This window comes from Equus quagga, chromosome 1 (genome assembly GCF_021613505.1).
Source record: "Equus quagga isolate Etosha38 chromosome 1, UCLA_HA_Equagga_1.0, whole genome shotgun sequence".
Lineage (NCBI taxonomy): Eukaryota > Metazoa > Chordata > Mammalia > Perissodactyla > Equidae > Equus > Equus quagga.
The window spans coordinates 49693208-49715944 of NC_060267.1; the positions used below are offsets into that span (position 1 = coordinate 49693208).

The 22737-nt window shown below is 37.2% G+C and overlaps 1 protein-coding gene across 3 annotated transcripts in view; it reads right to left on the minus strand.

Moving 5' to 3' along the window:
- The window catches only part of RIMKLB (ribosomal modification protein rimK like family member B), a 59223-nt gene that overhangs the window by 30493 nt on the left and 5993 nt on the right, over positions 1-22737 (minus strand). For 2 of the 3 annotated variants that reach the window (XM_046663455.1, XM_046663444.1), the window contains exon 2: positions 13880-14111. In XM_046663455.1, the coding sequence (XP_046519411.1) occupies positions 13880-14054 (175 nt within the window). In that variant the 5' untranslated portion in view covers positions 14055-14111. The remainder of the gene's footprint in view (positions 1-13879; positions 14112-22737) is intronic. The other variant, XM_046663451.1, reaches the window with a different exon arrangement.

Here is a 22737-nt window from a genome sequence, read left to right on the forward strand (position 1 = left end):
TGTTTCAGGAATTACATGCGTTTTGGAGAATATAAATCTGATTTGTTGTCATCTCTCCCCTAAAGAAATCAGTTAAACAATAAAGGTCTTCATGGGCAAACTGTAAAATTACAAGGTCCCCTTAAAGGTTAACACATATAAGACATAATTTCCATTTTATGCAGGATGCAAATTACATAAATTTGTATTATACATACACAGAACCTAAACAATTAGACAGGCCTATTATAAATCAAGTGTAACATTTGCCTTTTCTCATGACCTTTCATGAACTTTTCAAAGCAATGTACACTTTCAGGTGAATTTACTAGAGTAGAAGAGAAACCTTTAGTTTAAATCAGGAAATGAGACTGGGAATAACAAGTTTTTATTTGTTCAAACTTTTTCTCCATTTATTTCAAATTTTTTATTATGGAAACTTCTCAACAGAAAAACAGTGAGATTATAATGCAATGTACCATCACCCACTTTCAACAATTATCAATATATGATCAACCGTTTTATTCTATACTCCCATTTTCCCCAACCATAGATTATTTTGAGTCTACAAAACAAGGTACAGTCAGAAGTCCAGCTCGACCCTCTTCAATCTTTTCCCTAAAGGTAACCATATTTGAAAAACTATAGTTTATCCTTCCATTATCTATTTTTTAAACCAGTAGAAATTATACTCACATTATCACCTTCCCCTTAGAAAATGGTACCATTCTACATGCCCTTTCCCCAATTTAATAATTTCACTTAACAATGTTATACTTTATCAAGTAGACATTTCAGTATGTATCTCAAAAGAAGGACTCTTGGGTACACAAATATTCCCTAACTATGATACAAAAAGCACTAACCAGGGGCTGGCCCCATGGCACAGTGGTTAAGTTCAGGGTGCTCCCCTTCAGTGGCTGGGGTTTGCAGGTTCAGATCCCAGGCATAGACCTATACCACTCATCAGCCATGCTGTGGCAGCAACCCACGTATCAAGTAGCGGAACACTGGCACAGATGTTAGCTCAGGGCTAATCTTTCTCAAGCAAAAAAAAAAAGAAGATGGGCAACAGATGTTAGTTCAGGGCTAATCTTCCTCAGCAGGGGGGGGGGGGGGGGGGGGAGCGCACTAACCAAAGAATTTAAAAATATAAATGGTACTTAAAATTAGAAACTTCCACTGACCAAAAGATTCCATTAACAGAGTGAAAAAGGCAAGCTACAGAGTGAAAGAAGATATTCACATACACATATCCAATGAGAAACCTGCTCCCAGAATATAATGCAAAATAGCGAAACAAAAAGACAGACAACCCAATCACAAATAAGTATATAGAGGATTCTGAGAAGATGGTGAACTAGGGAGCATCAAGAATCTGTCTCCCCATCTAGATAACTGTATTGGCAGAATTTTGTCTGATGTAACTATTCTGGAACTGTGGAGTCTGTTGAAAGATTGCAACTTCCAAAAAACGACTGGGAGGGTAAAATGCATTAATTCCAGTCAATTTCAGCTCTTAACACAGTAGCAGCTACCCATCTCCCACCCCTCAGCCACACTGTGGACCTGTTCTGGAGCAGTTGGAACAGCTGACACATTTTGCAGGAGACAGGGTGGCTGAAAAGACCCTACTCTCCAATTATTGTGGATCTCTGCTCTGACACCTAAGTTGCCACTTCTGATCAAAGAGCTCCAGACAAACCAGCCAGTAGCCATTGTTGTTACACTACTCTCCCATAGTTAAAAGCCCCTCCTTTTCTGGCTGAAGTGACTTCAGGGAGGGGGAGAAAGAGGAAGAGAGAGAGGAAGCGACAGAAAGAATACATTGAAATAACAGCTGAAAAATTCCCTAATTGGATAAACTACATGAATATAAACATTTAAGACTCTCAACTATCTCCAGGTAAGATGAATTCAAACAGCACCATGCTGAGATACACTACAATCAAACTTTCAAAACCCAAGACAAGGAGAGAATCTTGAAATCAGCAAGACAGAAGCAAATCACCACATACCAGGGATTCTCAATAACATTAGCAGCAGATTTCTCATCAGAAATGATGGAGACCAGAAGACAGGGGGCCGATGTATTCAAAGCGCTAAAAGAAAGACTGTCAACCAAGAATCCTATATTCAGCAAAACTGTCCTTCAAAAATGAAGGAGAAACGAAGACGTATCCAGAAAAACAAAAGTTGAGGGAGTCTGTGACCACTAGACCTGTCCCGAAAGAAATGTTCAAACAAGTCCTGCAAAGTGAAATGAAAGGACACTAAATAGTAACTCGCAGCTGTATGGAGAAATAAAGATCTCATTAAAGGTAAATACATGGGCAATTAGAAGAGCTAGTAGTACTGTAACAACAGTTTGTAACTGTATTTTTTGTTTTCTACATGATTTTAGAGAGTAATACAATTAAAGAAAAAATAAACAATCATTAGTGTAAAAACTAATATTACTGTAACTTTTGTTGGTAACTCTAATTCTTGTTTTCTACATAACTTAGGAGACTAATGCATTTAAAAGGATTATTAGTTTATGTTTCGGGGCACGAAATGTATAAAGATGTAACTTTGTGACATCAATTAAAAAAGAGGGGGGGAGTCAGAGCTGTAAAGGAGCAGAGTTTTTGTATGTTACTGAAGTTAAGCTTATATAAATTCAAATTAAAGTATTATAACATTCGGATGTTAAATGTAATCTATATGGTAAACACAAAGAAAATAGCTACAGAGTATACACAAAAGGAAATCAGAAAGGAATTCAAACATTTCACTACAAAAAAATCAAGTAAACACAAAAGAAGACACTAACACAGGAAATGAGGGACAAAAAAAAGATATAGGGCACGTTTTAGAAAACAAATAGCACAACCCATAAGTAAATCACTCCCTATCAGTGATTACTTTAAATGTAAATGGATTAAACTCACTAATCAAGACAGAGATTGGCAGAATGGATAAAAACACACAATCACATGGTATGCTATGAACAAGAGACTCACTTGAGATCTAAAGACAAACAGGTTGAAAGTGAAAGGATGGAAAAAGATATTCCATGCAAATAGTAACCAAGAGAGCAGGGGTGGCTGTACTAATATCAGACAAAATAGACTTTAAACCAAAAAAAGGTTACAAGAGAAAAAGAAGGAAATTATATTAACAAAATGTTCAATACTGCAAGATGATATAACAATTATAAACTTTTATGCACTTAATGACCACCAACATATATGAAGCAAAAACTGGCAGAATTGAAAGGGGTAATAGACAGGTCTATGATAAGAGCTACAGACTTCAATACCCACTCTCAGTAATGGATACAATAACCAGGAAGAAGACAAGTAAGGAAATAGAGAACTAAAACAGCACAATAAACCAATTAGATCTAACAGACATACACAAAACACCCTACCCAACAACAGCACACACATTCTTCTCAAGTGCACATGAGACATGTTCTAAGACAGAGCAAATGCCAGGAAACAAGTCTCAAAACACTTAAAATGATAAATATCATACGAAGTATCTTCTCTGACCAAAATGGGATGAAGTTAAAAATCAATCACACAAGTAAAACTGAAAAACTCACAGAATTGTGAAAATTAAACAACACACTATTAAACAACCAATAGATCAACAAAAAAATCAGAAGTGAAATTAGAAAATACTCAGAGACGAATGAAAATGAAAACACAACATACCAAACGTGACAGTGAAAGCAGTGCTAATGGAAAAATTTATAGCTATAAATGCTTACATCAAAAAAAAAAGAAAGATCTCATATTAACAATCCAAATTGGCAACTTAATGAACTGGAAAAGGAACAAACTAAACCCAAAATTAGCAAAAGGAAGGAATAACAAAGATTAGACTAGAGATAAATGAAACAGAATAGAAAAACAAGAGAAAATCAATGAAATCAAAAGCTGGTTCTACAAAGAGATCAATATAATTGAAAAAGCTTTATTAGCTAGACAGACTAAGACAAAAAGAGGGAAGACAACTTATTAAAATCAGAAATGAAAGTGGGGAAATTACCACCAATTCTACAGAAATAAAAAGTATTATAAGAAAGTACTATGAACAACTGAACACCAAAAAAATGAATAACATAGATGAAATGGACCAATTCCCAGAAACAAAAAATCTAACATGACTAAATCATGAAAAAACAGAAAATCTGAACTGACTGATAACTAGTAAGAATCAGTAACCAAAAGTTTCCCGGTAAAGAAAAGCCCTGGACCTGATGGCTTCACTGATGAATTCTATCAAGCATTTAAAGAAGAATTAATACCAATCTTTCCCCAACTTTTACAAAAAATTGAAGAGGAGGGAACACTTCCTAACTCATTCTATGAAGCCAGCAAAACCCTTATCCCAAAACCAGACAAACACACTACAAGAAAACTGCACATCAGGGGCCGGCCCAGTGGCACAGAGGTTAAGTTCGTATATTCTGCTTTGGTGGCCTGGGGTTCGCCAGTTTGGATTCTGGGTGTGGACATGGCATCACTTGGCGAGCCATGCTGTGGCAGGCGTACCATGTATAAAGTAGAGGAAGATGGGCACGGATGTTAGTTCAGGGCCAGTCTTCCTCAGCAAAAAGAGGAGGACTGGTGGCAGATGTTAGCTAAGGGTTAATCTTCCTCAAAAAAAAAGAAGAAAACTGCATACCAATATTCCTTATGAACACTGATGCAAAAATCCTCAACAAATACTAGCAAACAGAATCTGGCAGCATATTAAAAGGATTATACACCATGACCAAGAGAGATTTATTCCTGGAATGCAAGGATGGTTCGACATATAAAAACCAATCAATGTAATACACCACACATCAACAGAATGAAGGAAAAAACTACACGAGCATCTCAAATGATGCAGAAAAAGCATTTGACAAATTCAACATCCTTTCAAATAAACACTGTCAATGAAATAGGAAAAGAAGAAAACTACTTCCACATAATAAAAGCCGTATATGAAAATCCCACAGCAAACATCATACTCAATGGTGAAAGACTGAAAGCTTTTCCTCTATATCAGGAACAAGCAAGGATGCCCACAATCACCACTTCGATTTAACATAGTATTGGATGTTCTAGCCAGAGCAATTAGGCAAGAAAAAGAAGTAAGAGGCACCTAAATTGGAAAGGAAGAAGTAAAATTACCTCTGTTTGTAGATAATATGATCTTATATGGAGAAAACCCTAAAGATTACACAAAAAACTGTTAGAACTAATAAATAAACTCAGCAAAGTAGCAGAAAACAAAGTTGACACACAAAAATCAATTGCAGGGGCCAGCGCCATGGCCAAGTGGTTAAGTTCGCACGTTCTACTTAAGCAGCCCGGGGTTTCGCTGGTTTGGATCCTGGGAGCAGACATGGCACTGCTCATCAGGCCATGCTGAGGTGGCATCCCACATGCCACAACTAGAAGGACCCATAACTAAAATATACAACCATGTACTGGGGGGATTGGGGGAGAAAAAGAAAAAAACCTCAATTGCATTTCTATTCACAAACAATCTGAAAATGAAATTATAAAAACAATTCCATTTACAATAGCATCAAAAAGAATAAAACACTTAGGAATTAATTTAGCCTAACAGGTGAAAGACTTGTACAGTGAATACTACAAAACATTGCTAAGAGAAATTAAAGAAGAATAAATAAATGCAAACATCTCATGTTCATGGATTGGAAGACATGATATTACTAAAATGTCAATACTATCCAAATTGACCCACAAATTCAATGCAATCCCTATCAAAATCCCAATGATGTTTTCTGGAGAAATAGAAAAACCCATCCTAAAATTCACATGAAACCTCAAGGAACCTTGAATAGCTAGCCAAACTAAGCTTGAAACAGAAGAACAAAACTGGAGGACTCACACTTCCTGATTTCAAAACTTACTACAAAGCTACAGTAATCAAAACAGTGTGGTAATGGCAAAAAGAGAGACATACAGACCAATGGAATAGAACAGCGAACCCAGAAAGAAATCATCACATATACGGTCAAATGGCCATACAGTCTCAGTTGCAATTACTCAACGCTAGCTCTTGTAGCACAAAAGCAACCACAGACAACATGAATACCAAGTGCACAGCTATGTCCTAATACAACTTTATAAAAACAAGTAGCAGGCCTGATATGGCCTATGGGCCAGTTTATTGGCTCCTGAAAAAAAATACATAAGCTCAATCTAATCAGGAGAAATGTACAAAATGTGGGATATTCCACAAAATACGTGACCAGCATGTTTCAACTCTCAAGGTCATAAAAGACAAGAAGGAGAGTTACATTAGCAAGATAGCAGAATAGGAAACCCCAGACCTTGTTCCCCGACAGGGACACCAATTTAACAACAACATACAGTCTAAAAAGTCTTTCTTAGAAATCCAAATTGGGGAAAACGGTCAAGAAGTTACAGTACCTCAGGCAAGTGGAAGGCCAAAAACAGGCACAATAAAACAGGTAAGAAAAGCCTTTTGCATTTTAATCACAATATTTCTTCCCACAAGCCAGCACAGCTCAGTGTGACACGGAGAAATTACCCTACTTGAGGTTTCTACCTCGAGAGAGAAAAAGAGTAAATGTATATCCAACTTTCCAGATTTTTGGAGGGCTGCCCAAAGGAGTAGTTTCTGTCTTGTCTGACAGAAAACCACACATGACAATCCAGCATTCTTTGGATGCCTGGGGGCCAATAAGAACAAAGCAAAGATCAGTGGCTTGTTGCAGAACCAGAGAACCTGCAGTACCACAGGCAGACACCAGAAAGAAAGAGATATTACAAACTCCTGAAAAAGAAACTGACGAACCTCTCTAATTGGGAAATTACATGCACAAGCCCACAGAAGACAAAAACCCAGATAAGATTTAGGAGGCTCCCACAATCTCTAACTGGGCTGATTGCTGAAGGTCTTCTGTACAAAGCCAGTCCATAAAGAATGAGAGGGGTGGCTGCTTTTTCAAATGCCAAAATACCTGCAAAAAATAACAAGGCACAGAGGGAAACATGAAAATATGGTCCAATCAAAGGGCCAAAATAAATCTCCAGAAATGACCCCAAAGAGAAAAAGATATACGAACTATCTCACAATGAATTCAAAATAACTGTGTTAAAGAAGCTCAATGAGTTACAAGAGAATACATATAAACAACTAAACAAAAATTAGTAAAACAACCAATGAACAAAATGAGAATATCAACAAAGGGAGAGAAACTATAAAAAAAGAATCAAAATAAATTTTGGAGCTAAAAAACACAAAAACCAAACTGAAAATACACTACAGTGGTCCACCAGCAGAACTGCTGAAGCAGAAGAAAGAATCAGCCAACTCAAAAATATGACATTTGAAATTACTGAGTCAGAAGAATTAAAAAAAAAAAAACAATGAAAAAAAGGGAAGAAAGCCTTAGGCACATGTGGGACACCATCAAGCAGATCAATATAGGCATTATGGCAGTCCCAGAAGGAGAAGAGAGAAAGATGCAGAGAGTTTATCTGATGAAATATTGGCTGAAAACTTTCCAAATCTGGGAAAAGAAATAGACATCCAAATCTAAAATGCTCATGGGGCTGGCCCAGTGGTGTAGCAGTTGAGTTTGCATGCTCCACTTCAGTAGCCCAGTTCGCTGGTTCAGATCCTGGAAGCGGACCTACATACTGCTTATCAAGCCACGCTGTGGCAGGCATCCCACATATAAAGTAGAGGAAGATGGGCACAGATGTCAGCTCAGGGCTAATCTTCTTCAAAAAACAAAAAGATTCGAAGTAGGATGAACTCAAAGAGACCTATGCCAAGACACATTATAATCAAACTCAAAAGTCAAAAGCCAAAGACAAATAGAAAATCTAGAAATCAACTAAAGAAGAGCAACTTACAAACCAAGGAGCTCTCATATGATTATCAAAGGGTTTCTCAGCAGAAACCATACAGGCCAGAAGAGATGGGGGACAATATATTCAAAGCACTAAAAGAAAAGAACTACCAATCAAGAACAATACATCCAGCAAAACTGTCCTTCAAAATGAAGGAGAAAGAAAGATTTTTCCCAGATAAAGAGAAGCTGAGGGAGTTCATTACCAATAGTCTGGCCTTATAAGAAATGCTAAATGGATTCCAAGTTCAAACGGAACAATGCTAGAAGGCAACACAAAAGCATACAAAAATATAAAGCTCTTGGGTAAAGGTAAACATATAGATATATATAGAATCCTGGCATACTGTAATGGTACTGTACAAATCACTGTTATTTCTGGTATAGCACTTAAAAGTTAAAAGCATAAAAAATAATTATGCCTATAAAATTATGTTAAAGGATACAAAATAGAAGATGTAATTTGTGAAATAAATAACATAAAGTGGGGGGGATGTAAAGGAGTAGAGTTTGGATATAAACGAATTTAACACCTAAAACAGATTATTAAAACTCTAAGATGTATTACGTAATCCTCACAGGAAAAACAAAGAAAATATCTATAGAAGATACGTAAACCTACATGAAGATACATAAAAGTAAATGAGAAAGGAATTGAAGTATGTCACTCCAACAAATGAACAAAAAACAAAAGGTAGCAGGAAAAGAGGGACAAAATATGTACAAGACACACAGAAAACAATTAACAAAATGGAAACAATAAGACTTGCTCTATCAGTAATTACATTAAAAGTAAATGGATTAAACTCCCCCAATCAAAAGACATAGAGGGAAAGAATGGATCAAAAAACAAGACCCAACTATATGCTGTCAACAAGAGACTCTAGATGTAAAGACACACAAAGGCTGAAAGTGAAAGACTGAAAACAGGTACTCCATGCAAATGGTTACCAAAAAAGAGCAGAAGTGGCCATACTTGTGAGACAAAACAGGCTTTAAGACAAAAACTGCCACAAGAGATAATCATCACTATAATGATGAAAGGGTCAATTTACCAGGAAGCTGTGAATTGTAAATACATAGGCACCTAAGAGAGCACCCAAATATATGAAGCAAACAGCAACAGACTGAAGGGAGAAACAGACACTAACACACTAAGAGGAGATTCCAATACCCTACTTTCAATAATGGATGGAGCAAACAGACATAAAATCAATAAGGAAACAAAATAACTGAACAACACTATAGACCAACTGGACCTAAGAGACATATCAAAAACACTCTACCCAAACAATAGCACAAACCCACATTCTTCAAGCACAAATGGAACTGTCTCCAGGACAGATCAAATGTTAAGCCACAAAACAAATCTTAATAAATTTAAGAATATTGATATCATACCAAGTATCTTTTCTGGTTTCACTGAAATAGCTCTAACTGCATACATTCAAAAAGAAGAAAGATCGCAATCAACAACCTAACTTTATACCACAAGGAGCAAGAAAAAAGAAAAACAAACTAAACCCAAAGTTAGCAGGAGAGAAATAAAAAAATTAGAACAGAAATAACACAAATAGAAAAAACAATAGAAAAAAATCGGCAAAACTAATTTCCAAACTATAAAGAACACAAACAACTCAACAACAAAAAAACAAACAACTCAATCAAAAACTGGGCAGAGGATATGCAGAGACATTGTTCCAAAAGAGATATACAGATAGCCAATAGGAACATGAAAAGATGTTCAACATCATCAATCATCAGGGAAAGGCAAATCAAAACTACAATGAGATATCACCTTACACCCGTTAGAATGGCTATAACTATCAAGACAAAAAATAACAAATGTTGGAGAGGATGTGGAGGAAAGGGAACGCTCGTACACTGCTGACGGGAATACAAACTGATGCAGCCACTATGGAAAACAGTATGGAGATTTCTCAAAAAATTAAAAATAGAAATACCATATGACCCAGCTATCCCACTACTAGGTATTTACCCAAAGAACTTGAAATCAACAATTCAAAGAGACTTATGCACTGCTATGTTCACTGCAGCATTATTGACTATAGCCAAGAAGTGGAAGCAAGGCAAGTGCCCATCAACTGAGGAGTGGATAAAGATGTTGGTATACACATACAATGGAATACTACTCAGCCATTCAAAAAGACAAAATCATCCCATTTGCAACAACATGGATGGATCTTGAGGGCATTATGTTAAGCAAAATAAGCCAGACAAAGACAAACACTGTATGATTTCACTCATATGAGGAAGATAAACACATGGACAAAGAGAACACATTAGTGGTTACCAGAGGGGAAGGGCGTTAGGGAAGTGGGCATAAGGGGTAAAGGGGCACATATATATGGGGACTGACAAATAATAGCGTACAACTGAAATTTCACATTGTTATAAACTATTATGACCTCAATAAAAAAAAATCAGCAAAACTAAAAGTTGGATTTTTGAAAAAAATCAATAAATTGACAGACTCTTAGCCAAGAAAAACAGAAAGACTCAAATAACAAAAATCAGAAATGAAAGTTGTTACAACTGACACCACAGAAATAACAGGGATTATAAGAGACTACTACGAACAATTATACTCCAACAAATTGGATAACCTAGAACAAATGAATAAATTCCTAAAAACATACAACCTTGTAAAGTGAATCACGAAAAAATTAAAAATTTGAACAGATCTATAACTAGTAAGAAGACTGAATCAGTAATCCAAAACCTCCCAACAAAAAAAAAGCCCAGGACCAGATGTTTTCACTCACCAGTGAAACATTCTACCAAACATTTAAAGAAGAATTAACACCAATTCATCTTAAACTCTTCCAAACGTATGTTGTCATTCCTCTTTGATGTATACATATGAGTGGGATGGATCCTATGGTAACTCAATGTTTAAGCTTTAGAGGAACTGCCAGACTCTTTTCCAAAGGGACTGCACCATTTTACATTCCCCTTAGCAATGTAGGAGGGTTCCAATTTCCCTGTATTCTTGCCAATACACGTTTGCTATCATTTTGATCACAGCCTTGCTACTGGGTGTTAAGTGGCATCTCATTGTTGTTGATTTGAGTAACATTTTTATGCTGTAAACAATGGATATTCAACACATATTTACTAAACTAATGTGTGAATAGGATCACAAGTATTTATGTGTCCCATATCTTGCTAAGAGAGATACAATATGGAATATAATACAGTCTCTGGATGTGAGAAACTGAAAAAACAAAATGAAAATAAATCTGTTAGAGAAAAAATGACTATGTAATTAAGTATTAGTTGTGCTGCATAGGCATTAAGTGCTTTAAAACTTCAGAAGAAAGTAGTCAGGTAAAACTTGACACGAGATATGATAAGATCAGGGAAGAAATTCAGACAGCGTGAAATATACGAGCTTAAGTGCCACTGAACTTCCATTGTGAACATAGTGATCCAAGGCAAAGAATAAGGACTAATAAGAGACGAGTTTGGAGAAATGGTCTATCTTATCAAGAAGCAGCAGCATTTGTAGCAAAGAGAGCCAACGACAGATTAAAAAAGGAATTTTGCTCATATTTCACCACTTAATTCTGCAAAACAGGCTTTTTCCTCATCTGTAAAATGATAATATCACCTTCCCTACAAGACGGCATGAGATTTAAATAAAGCAAAATATGCAAAATGTCAAAAAAAAAAAAAGCCTAGAAATTCTTGGAGATACAGGAGATGTACCAATTAAAAGTCTTAAAAATAATCAGATTTAATGCCACAGGGAAAAAGTGAGTTTCTGAAGGTGTTTAGAGAGATGTTAAGATAATAAAAGTGGTATTTAATGAATGAGAAAGGACTAGAGAGGAAACACTGCTCTTTTTAAAAAGAAAGAGCTACAGGGATGTTGCAGTCACTAAAATTTGAAGCAACAACAGCCTTACCCAGGACAGTGAGAAGCAGAAGACAGAACAGTTGTGGCTTAGAAGGAAAAAGCAACAAAATTTTGTGGCAGAAGTGGCTCTTAAGGATAAAAGAAAAAATCTGTCAAAGGTAAGCCCAAGTCAAAGGATGAAAAGGGATGTTACAAACAGGGACAGAAAAGCTGAGATAAGAAGACAGTTTTAGGAGGAAAACGTAAGTTCAATTTTGACATACTGGCATAGAAATGACAGTTGAAAAAAAAGTAAAAATGCCCAGTAGGCAAATAAGAAAACAATCAAGAGCAACGGTTTTCGACCCTAGATGTTTTTCAACCTATGAAGCCTTCTAAAAATAGAGATGCCCATTTCCACCTCCCAAATCTTGTAGTAATGTGTCTACTTAGCAGAAGCTAGGTCACCTAAGAAATCCTGGCTGCAGAGAACTCTTAGAAAAGCAGCCTTAAGTTTTTCAACCTTTAAAACATAGAAACATACATGAGAAATACGTGTAAGTGGTGTTTAGTGAACTAATGTACTACACTGGCCTTTATCTCTCTACTCACGCAGACTTCAAGAGCATGGCTCCTACCACAATAAGGCGTTTGAGTTTCTGACTCCAATTTCAACAACAGTTGTTCATGCACTTACGCTGAAAAAGTTGTAAGCTATAGAAGCACATAACAGATGGATTTTAGAGAAAAGATTTACCATGATTTGATCAGGACTATCTGTCATAGGGATAGGAGGGTGCAAAGTGATATCCATTCCATTCATTAGTAACTCACCAAAGTTACAATAATTTTACATTTATTTATGTGATCACTTGATTAATGTTAATCTTATTCTTTAGAATGTGGGGACTATGTCTCATTTTGCCCACCAAACCAAACAGCTAGCACATAAGTAAGTGTTCAAATAATATTTAATAAAAGAATGAAACAGACTCTATCCCAGATCTTCTGGATCTGAATAACTAAGTGTTGGACCTAGGCACACACTGAAAACAAAATAGTGCCCATCTTTCTTATAAAGGTACTAACTACTTATTTGCTCAAGTGAAACAACTTAGAAACATTTCTAGAGCAGTTATTTCTAAAGAAACAATACCTGTTGAAAGGTACTGAGAATGAAATAAATAAATGTTAAGAGGGCAGAGACTAAAGTGATTGTTTGCAAAGAGATTCTACTTACTTAAATCTATGGTATCATTAATAATCAGGCAAGATTCTGGATCTATTAACTAGCCTGTGAGTGATATTACCCTACAATAGCAGATTGGTACTTTGTATATTATTAATTCTCACAATAACCATATCTTTCCATTTTATTGATGAGGAAATTGAAACACGTGGCTTCATTATTCCAGTCACAAAGAAAATACGTGAACTAGAATGTACTTAAGTCTTTGTCTTATATCCTTATCCAATACTATCACTAAACTATGAAGTATTTTCTGAAAGTTAATCAAAATGCCACTTATATGCCACATATAATGCTCCCTAACAGAAATGAACAATTTAGCTGTAACAAGTCATAACTTTCCAAAGCAAACATGTAAAGATTCCTGCAAGTCAGTCCTAAAGAATTTCTATACCATTTCCAAGGTATCTTGTAATACTAAAACAAATATGAAATATTAGAAATACTTATCACTTGAGTCAAATCATTAGGACACTTTTATCCATAACAAAACTATATTAGTATTTTGTAACATATATATAAAGTATTTCAAAAAGAAAATAAGAATCACATACAGGTTTTGACAAATTCACCAAAAGGACCCCCCATGAGGTAGAGATTCCCTTAGGAGCACATTATAAAACAAGGTACTTTAAAAGCAGAAGACAGTAATAATAGAAGAAAACTAGTAGGTTATCTTTAATTTCCCTCCCAATTGTTTTCTAAATACAAAAAGGGGTTTAATAAACAATGGTGTTCCCATTTCGTCCATAAAATGTACTGGATTTTAAGATTAGTTAATACTTAGTAATGATAAGATTATTAACAATTCCTCTGTCCTAATTATTCCTAAAATATGCAGATTCACCATATTCTAAGTAAAAATTCAAAAAATTACTTAATATAGACTTACCCAGGTTTCCTTGCTCGATTGTCAGCACCACCTCATCCATAACCACAGCCCTAAAGTCCAGTTCCTCCTCACAACATTTGGCCTTTAAAGCTCGTAAGATTTCTTTTTGGGGATAGTCTTCCCTGATTCGACGATCTGTCAAAAACCACAACTTGGCAGCCACAGAGCTACACATCTTGATCTGCTTGTTCTTCCTTTTCCTGGATTATTTCCTCCTCAATGTAAACTCTTTCTAGGCGGAAAAAAAAAAAATACACATACAAGGTAAATCAAGAAATCTACTTAATTTCTGGCTTTTACATAAATAAATGCTATGATTATATACTAACTATACAACAGGAAAAAACTAATAGAGTTATAGTATGACTGTTTCCCTTTAGTTCAAGTTAAAAATTTTTATAACACAAGAAATATGGGAACTGTCAACCTCCCCTGAAATAAGATTTCTCCATCTTCCACTAGGGAAGCTAGCACTGGAATTTTATAATTACAGCAGGTCACTTAGCAGAAACTTTCAATGCCATTCCCTCTATTATATATTGCCTAGGAATATACTCTAATCTGATCATCTCTTTTTGACTGATTTATCCCTCCCCCAAAATGCAAATCCCTTGATATGAAATAGATGAGACTGCAACTATCAACAATATATCCCCATATCTCTCCACCACTACAAACTCCAATTATGAATATTCATGTATCTGTAGCTAGTTTTTTATTCAATTTTCTTCCCCTGTTTTGTTATAAATGTTCATAATAAAATATACCTACACATAAGTATGTTAAAAAAAAAATGAGATAGTAGCACCTATATTTTACCAGATGAGCATCAGCACTGAAGTCATTTACACAGCAACTTTAATCAAAATAAATAATTTAAGAATGGGGGGAAAAAAACTTTAACCAAAAAAAAATGCCAAACCAAGTCCATTCACTAAAATTTGTTTATTTCAGTCAGAGGACAGCATGCTCTTACTCAGCGTTTTTATTCTTTCTTTAAATAGAATTTTTTTAAACAAACACAACTTGTTTACTAGAACACAAAAAAGGACTTTCCTCCACAAACAGAGTGCTGTTTCTCAAGTCTGTACTATGAGCAAGACAATAGCTGAAAACAGTTTTCCTAAGAAGCAAAAAGTCATAAGTTTTACTAACAAATTTGACAGGTGATTTCAACAAAAGATAAAATAACATTTATTTACAAAAATACAATTTCTACTATTATTCCAGATGACACGGCAAATCTAGCACAGAAGGAAAGGACAAGGGCAAGGACAAGAGGAAGCAATGGCCATACAGATGGATGGCTTCCAGCATCACAGCAGCTGGAACCAGTCCCTCGTGCACCATTCACGCGCTCTCCAGGATGTCAGCCAGAGGGCCTGCTCCACAGATGGACACAGCAAGACCAGAACATTGTGGGACAGAGGCACCACCACACACATATGTGCGTGGGCGTGCACCCCCGAACCTTAGCCTGCTGTGCCTGCCACACTCACCCACCTGCCCCACGACCCACAGTCTCAAAGGCATTAGTTACTGAAAAGCAGGGAAGGAAAAAAATAATGGAAAAAAATAATGTGGGAGATAATCAGGAGAGAGGGGCTTGTAGCTATGGAAGAGCGAGGGAGGGAGGAACTCTCAGCCATGGTGATGCATCAAGCAGAGACCTTAGTCACTAGCAAAGGGGATGCCTGATGCCTAGAGCCTCCTGGCCCTGTGCACCCTTGTTCCACAGCTGTGGTCGAGAGCGTGCTCACTCAAGCCCTAGGCTAGATACAGTAACAACTCAATTTACATACTAGGAAAACGGGACATGGCCTTACAGGGCCTTCCAGACCACTAGGAAGGATGCCACTCAGAAGGAAAAGCTTCACAAAACAAAAGTGACACCAAAGTACTTAATGTAGAGATCCCGTTTCCCCTCAGAAGGGAACTGTAAAAACGCCCTTCAAATGTTTATGTTGGGTAGCTTTTTAAACTCTGTTGTTAGACTATGGCTCCAATACTCCAAAGCCATCTTGGTGCCTCCCCAACACTTAGTTCTTGATCATCTGTTCACCAGTATTACTGCACAAAACTGCATTGCATGAGTATAGCAGTGTGACCCCAGCAGAAATCAGGGTAGGATGTTACAGCCACTGGCAAATGGGAAGCAGGAATGTTTTGCAAATACTGATGTCAGCTCTCAGAAAATGCCCAGGCTGCAACAGTTACACAACATGGTGTTTTCAGTGATTCCATAATCAGACAATAAAAACACTCCAGGGTTGCAATCTCACAGTCGTGCAACTCCTGACAGATGATGCACGTGAGCATCTCCCTCTTGTCTGGCTTCACAGCAGCAACTCTGACATGATGTCCTCAAGTAAAGTCTGAGCATTTCTACACTGGTATGTGACCAACTGCAGGTTCAGATTAGGCTTCCTGTCTCCTTTCATTTTAACAGGCTGCAAATCCTCTTGATCCTGGGGTTCTAAGAAAGAAAATGATGTTCCTTCTCTGTCTGGGAGAGTTGAAGCAAAGCTAAAGATCTCATCATTTGCCACAACTGGACCACATCCTTTCAGGGGGAATGCCTGAATCCCCAGATCTGCACCTGGAGCAACACTCTCACCCTGAGGAGGACACTATGAAAAAAGGCAGAGGCTGTGTTGAAGAGGTCTGTCAATGGCTGCAGTTCCTCAAAGCCCACCCAAGTGGCAGGCAACATGGCAGGATCTGGGGGTCCTCACTTCACCCTACACTGAGCTATCTTTGGTCACGTGGAATACATTTTCTTTATCAAATTCAAAAGGATTCTTCTGTTATGCCTCGCTTTTCATGTAAAGATTCAGAGAGGTATGACACGTGTTCCAAGTCATTCTTCCTATACACCAAGTAGACGATATCCCCATTTCGTAAAGGGTGTGTCTGCTTCTTAACAACCTTCAGCTTGTTAATCCCTGTTCCACTGGTGCTGGTATCTTCAAGTGACACCTGCCCAGATATTTTATCCATTATAATTTTACAGTGATCTACAGAGACCAGTTTATTGCCAGGGAATGAAAGGGCACCACCTCTCCTCCACCCAATAATCTGCTCCTGTTTCCACAGAAGGACGAGCGGCTGGCTGTCCTTGGGGCCCTGATGCTGCTGGTAGCTGCTTGCCTTTTTCAAGCTGTTGCACCGGGGTTCACATCTAAACCTATACCCAGGAAAATGTCAGGTGGAAGACTCTCCTACCAGAAGAGCAGAGGCTCCATGTCCCCCTCCCCCATCTCTACCCCACCTTCATGGCCCTCCTGGCCTGGGACGCCACTAGCACCTTCCTGTGGGCCAGTGGAGACCAGCAGGTCAACGCCTCCTCCAATGGCCACTTCTTTCTCTATTATTTTAAAACATCTGCTTTTCTATTTTTCCCATCCATTAAAATGAGGGAAAAAGAAAAAACAAAAAAACTGGTAAGAAGTCAACAGCATAACAGTAAATCGACACAGTCCAGGAACCCAAAGTATAGGAAGAAAGTGACAGCCCTGAGTCTTAAAAGCAAGTTCAGGGGCCAGCTGGGTGGTACAGTGGCTAAGTTTGCACACTCTACTTCTGCAGCCAGGGTTCACGGGTTTAGATCCTAGGCGTGGACCTAGCACCACTCGTCAAGCCATGCTGTGGCTGCATCCCACATAAAACAGAGGAAGATGAGCACAGATTTTAGCTCAGCAACAATCCTCCTCAAGCAACATGAGGAAGACTGGCAATAGATGTTAGCTCAGGGCCAATCTTCCTCACACACACACACAGAAAGTTCAAATATTATTCACCATTTTAAAAGACAGAAAATAGTCCCCTGTGAATGGTTCCTTCCCCCCTCCCCCAATATTTAAAGGAATAGGTTTGCCTGTGAATGGTTCCTTCCCCCCTCCCCCAATATTTAAAGGAATAGGTTTGGTTACCCAATAAGACATCTCTAAGAAAAGAGTTTATTCTTCAACAGTGTAAGATAAATACAGCATTTGCAAATGTCCACATATACATAAGAGTATATTTCTCCTTTCAGAATGTAAACTCAGATCCACTAATTCCCATTCTCTATTTCTTTATTTCCCCAGGAGTATTAATGAAAATAATGCATAAATATCAGATACCAAATAAATGCTAGCAATAAACTGCTAAAATAGCCTTTTTGAAATAAAGAGAAATTCAACAAAGAGAATTTACTTTTTATTAGAGATACTTTTCCCATGCAGACTTCTAGATAGGCACACCAATGAAAAAAATGTGTCATCTTCAAATAGTCTAGGCAAGGCTAATTAAATGGGAATCATAAATAAAGTGCTTCATTCATTTTTCTCATGAGGCCCAGTTCCCAATAGCAATTATTCCAGTAGGGAAAAAGCAAAATCACAGTCTACCATCCGAAGATATTAAGGCGCCTCTTACTATTAGGAAAAGTATTTATTCCAGATAAGACATAGCATATGAACTCAGAATCAAAAGACTGAAAAAGAATAAAGTTGGAAAAGAAAAAAATATATACTAATTTACAAACTAGAATTTACTCCAGTAGACAATTACTACAGATGTGCTTTCAACAACATCATTTTGTCTTGGATGTGAAATATATGAGTTGGATCAAGTTTGTACAGAAAATAACAAATTTGTGTATCTTGAGTTGTAGGCATTCCTTCACAGTCTCCTTTTCTGTGATTCTTTTCTCCTGACAGCTCTCCTTCTGTACATAATCCCCAGGGCTTCATTCTTAAACCCTCTCTCCTTTCTCTAGAAATGTCATCCTCAGCTACTATCACTGAAACCAGAATATATCATTGACCCACTAAATATCTCTTTCCATCCAAGAGTTCTCAATCGAATTTCAGATCCTATTTCAATGTGCCTACTGGGCATCTCTAACTAAATGCCACCCACTACTGCCTCAGTTAAGCAAGTAAAAAATGAATTTTTATTTTCAAAATAAAAATGTAAAAAATGAATTTTTATTTTTATTCAACACCTGGATTTTCCCTTGTGATGGTTAAATTTTATGTGTCAGCTTGGCTAGGCAGCAGTGACCAACTGTTTGGTCAAATACCAGTCTACATGTTGCTGTGAAGGTATTTTGTAGATATAATTAATATCTACAATAATTTGACTTTGGGTAAAGGAGATTACCCTCTACAATGAGGGTGGGCCTCATCCAATCAGTTGAAGAGCATATGCTAAAGAGCATAAACTGAGGTTTCCCAGAGAACTCTCCATCAAGATTATAACACAGAAATCCTGCCTGAGTTTCCAGCCTACTGGCCTGCCCTACAGATTTCAAACTTGCCAGCCCCACAATCACACTAGCCAATTCCTTAAAATTAATATCTATTTCTTTTTCTCTCTCTCTACATATATATATTTCACATATATATATTTTCCTATTGGTTCTGTTTCTTTAGAGAATGCTGACTGATACATACCCATCCTAACAAAGGCACTTAATTCAGAAACCTAGACATCATTTTTACCTCCATCTTTCCTTTACTACTTAAATATACACACACCCCTTAGCAATTCTAAGTCCTAAGTATCACCTGAATTTTACTCTTCTCTTCATCTCCAGTACATTCATCACGACACCTGAGAATACTCAAAAAGCCTCCAAACTAATCCTCTACCCTCCATTCTCTCTCATTTCCAATTTTCTGAAGATACTGTATTCTCTCATGCCTCCTTTTCCTTGGAATATATATCCTAGACCTATCTACTTAGTGAATTAGTCTTAACACATCTGTTAAGTTTTCCCTGACTCCTAAATTCATCTTAATTCCATTAGTCCATATTACCTTATTATACATATATTCTAACAATTATCACACTACGTTGTAATTCAGGGGTTTTTTTTTGTAACTAGGGTCTGCCAGTGCTATAAGATGAATTCTTAAAAGTTTGTTTTCATGTAGATGATCATATTTTAAATGATTCTATTCATCATAAACACAATTTCTCTTTTAGAGGGATAAATCATAATTGAAAGGTATGTTCAAAGAATAAGCCTAGTTTAAGTCAGTGTTTTTCAAACTAGGATCCTGAAATATATTCAAGGGCTGTGAACTTTTTTTCCCATTTATCTTTAATACTCAAGCTTGAAAAGTTTATGGGCCTATTTCCCCACAAAAATTTAATCTTGGGCCAGCCCCGTGGCCAAGTGGTTAAGTGGGCACACTCCACTGCAGCGGCCCAAGGTTTCGCCGGTTCGGATCCTGGGCGCGGACATAGTACCATTCGTCAGGCCACACTGAGGTGGCGTCCCACAAGCCACAACTAGAATGACCCACAACTAAAATATACAACTACGTACTAGGGACATTTGGGGACAAAAAAAGGCACGGAAAAAAAATTTGATCTTAATCTTATTGTACACGTGAGTTACGTCTTCCTTTCTATCCTAAGCACCTAGCATTTCCAAGTTGTTATACGCTATAACAGAAACACAATGTTTGAAGATGTTGAATGATTACATATCTTATCAAAGTCCAAATACTGGGCTAATTTACTGACTACTTTTATATATATTACTTCACTTAAACCTCAGGTATTATAGTAACCGTTACGAGGGGCTGGCCCTGTGGCCGAGTGGTTAACTTTGCGCGCTCCGCTGCAGGCGGCCCAGCGTTTTGTTGGTTCGAATCCTGGGCGCGGACACGGCACCGCTCATCAAACCATGCTGAGGCAGCGTCCCACATGCCACAACTAGAAGGACCCACAACGAAGAATACACAACTATGTACCGGGGGGCTTTGGAGAGAAAAAAGAAAAAAGAAAATCTTTAAAAAAAAAAAAAAAAGAGGGTTAAGAGATACCTGAAAAAAATGTCTTTTACTAAACAACACCAAATAGCATAGCCTGGATTTCAAGAGATTTCCTGATTCTAAGCCCCAACAGTTTCCCCTCAAATCGCACTATGTGCCTATTAATTGACTTAATAATTCTACTTTTTAACACCAACTTTGTGATGCTTCAGGTTTTAACCAAGGATCTGTTTACCATGGCTTTTTCTCTCATTGAGTTCCAATGCCTCCAATTCTTTTCAAACCTGTCCCCCGAAAAACCAAACCAAAACAAAACACAATTTGGGATATATATGAAATTTTACCCTTTTTCCTTTCCTTTACTCTATCCAAAGTCCCTGTCAGAGGTCGACTTGAATTACTGTTAGAAATGAGAAAGAATGGGAATAGGTGGTAGAGGGACAAAAGATTAAGGAGGAGGATCGGAGAAAGGGAGAACTACCCTATTTGGGAGAAAGGGAGTGATTTCTTTGTAGCTCTTATTAAAGGTAAAGAAAATAAATAAATGATAAGATGAAAATCTCAGGAGAGTCTCAGAAACAATCAAATAATAGCATTAGTCCAGTTACTCCATTACCCACTAATAATGTTCATCAATAAATGATCACAAAACAATGCTCCTTTGAAACTTGGGTAGTTCCTAGACAATCTCACCCCTTAGCTAAGATGCCACTTAAAATAATATCTTTGTATAAAATGCCATTTTCTTTACCACATTAACTTGAAGGTGGACCAAAATGCTGTGAAAGTATGAGGAGGCTAGATATTAATCAAAGTATACTTTAGTGGTGACATAAAAGAAATGTATGACAGCCCCCATAAGTCCCCTCCTTATACTCAAAGGAGTATGCTTCAAAAATAGAGAAAACATCTAATTTCCCAAAGTTTACATGACACATTCACTCAAACTCTCTCTTTCTGATAGTTCTTTCACCTATAATACCGTTTTTTAAAAAAAGCTATATGCATGATTATAGGTGAAAAATGACAGGACAACCATTTTTCTACCCAAACTCAATATGGTTCCTTTAAAGACTAAAGACTGGAGACAAGTGCCTATAAATTCCCCTTCTTCACACAAAAAAATACATGCAAGACAAAGGCAAAACATACATACAGGTGAGGTTAAAAACATTCTCCATTTACAGTTCACAAAACACTTTCCACATACATTTTCTCATTAAATCTGCATGTAATTACGTAAGGAACACAGACACCTATTATGCCACTTTAAAAAAATGGCCTGCCCAAGATATCACAATAGCAGAGCCAGAACTAGGATTCACATTTTCTGATTTCTTTGTACTCTTTTCCACTAAACCCAAAGATATCAAAGGGAATTTGGACAAAGAAAATAATTCACATTTTGAGTGATTCTATGTACCAAAAACAGTGTTGGGCAGTTTATTTTCTCTCCTCCTTTAATACTCAAAAGCTTCCCTTGGAGGCATTTGGCAGGTGAAACTATTCTAGCAGAGAGGTTATTTACCTCGTCTAAATTTACACAATTAGAAAGTGGTAGAGCCCAGAGTGACTTCAAATTCCACACACTCTACGGCAGAGATTTCCACTAGCCTCCCAATATCCATTTTCTATCTACTACTCCTTAGTAGTAAAGTATCTGATACTTAGCTCAACACAATGCCATGTAACTAAAAGACTGTTTCCCTAGGCTTTCTTGCAACGAGATGTGGTCCAATAACTAAATTTTGGCCAATGAGAGCTGAATGAAAGTACTGCACTGCAACTTCCAGGAAGCATACTTCAGAGGCCATGGTCTTCCTTGGTCCTTCCTCCATCCTGCTACCTGGAATGTAGATGTTATGGCTACAGCTCTAACAACCATCTGGACCAGGAGGACAGAAGTCAACTCTAGGAAAAGAAGAGCCACATGTTAAAAGTTAAATCCCTGACAATTGTGAGTGACATGGCCTTGGACTGCCAACTACTGCTTTTTGCATGAGAAAGAAACTTCTATCTTGTTTGTGTGATATGATAATGATACTTGGGGATTCTTTATTATAGGCAGGCCACTGAAACTTACCT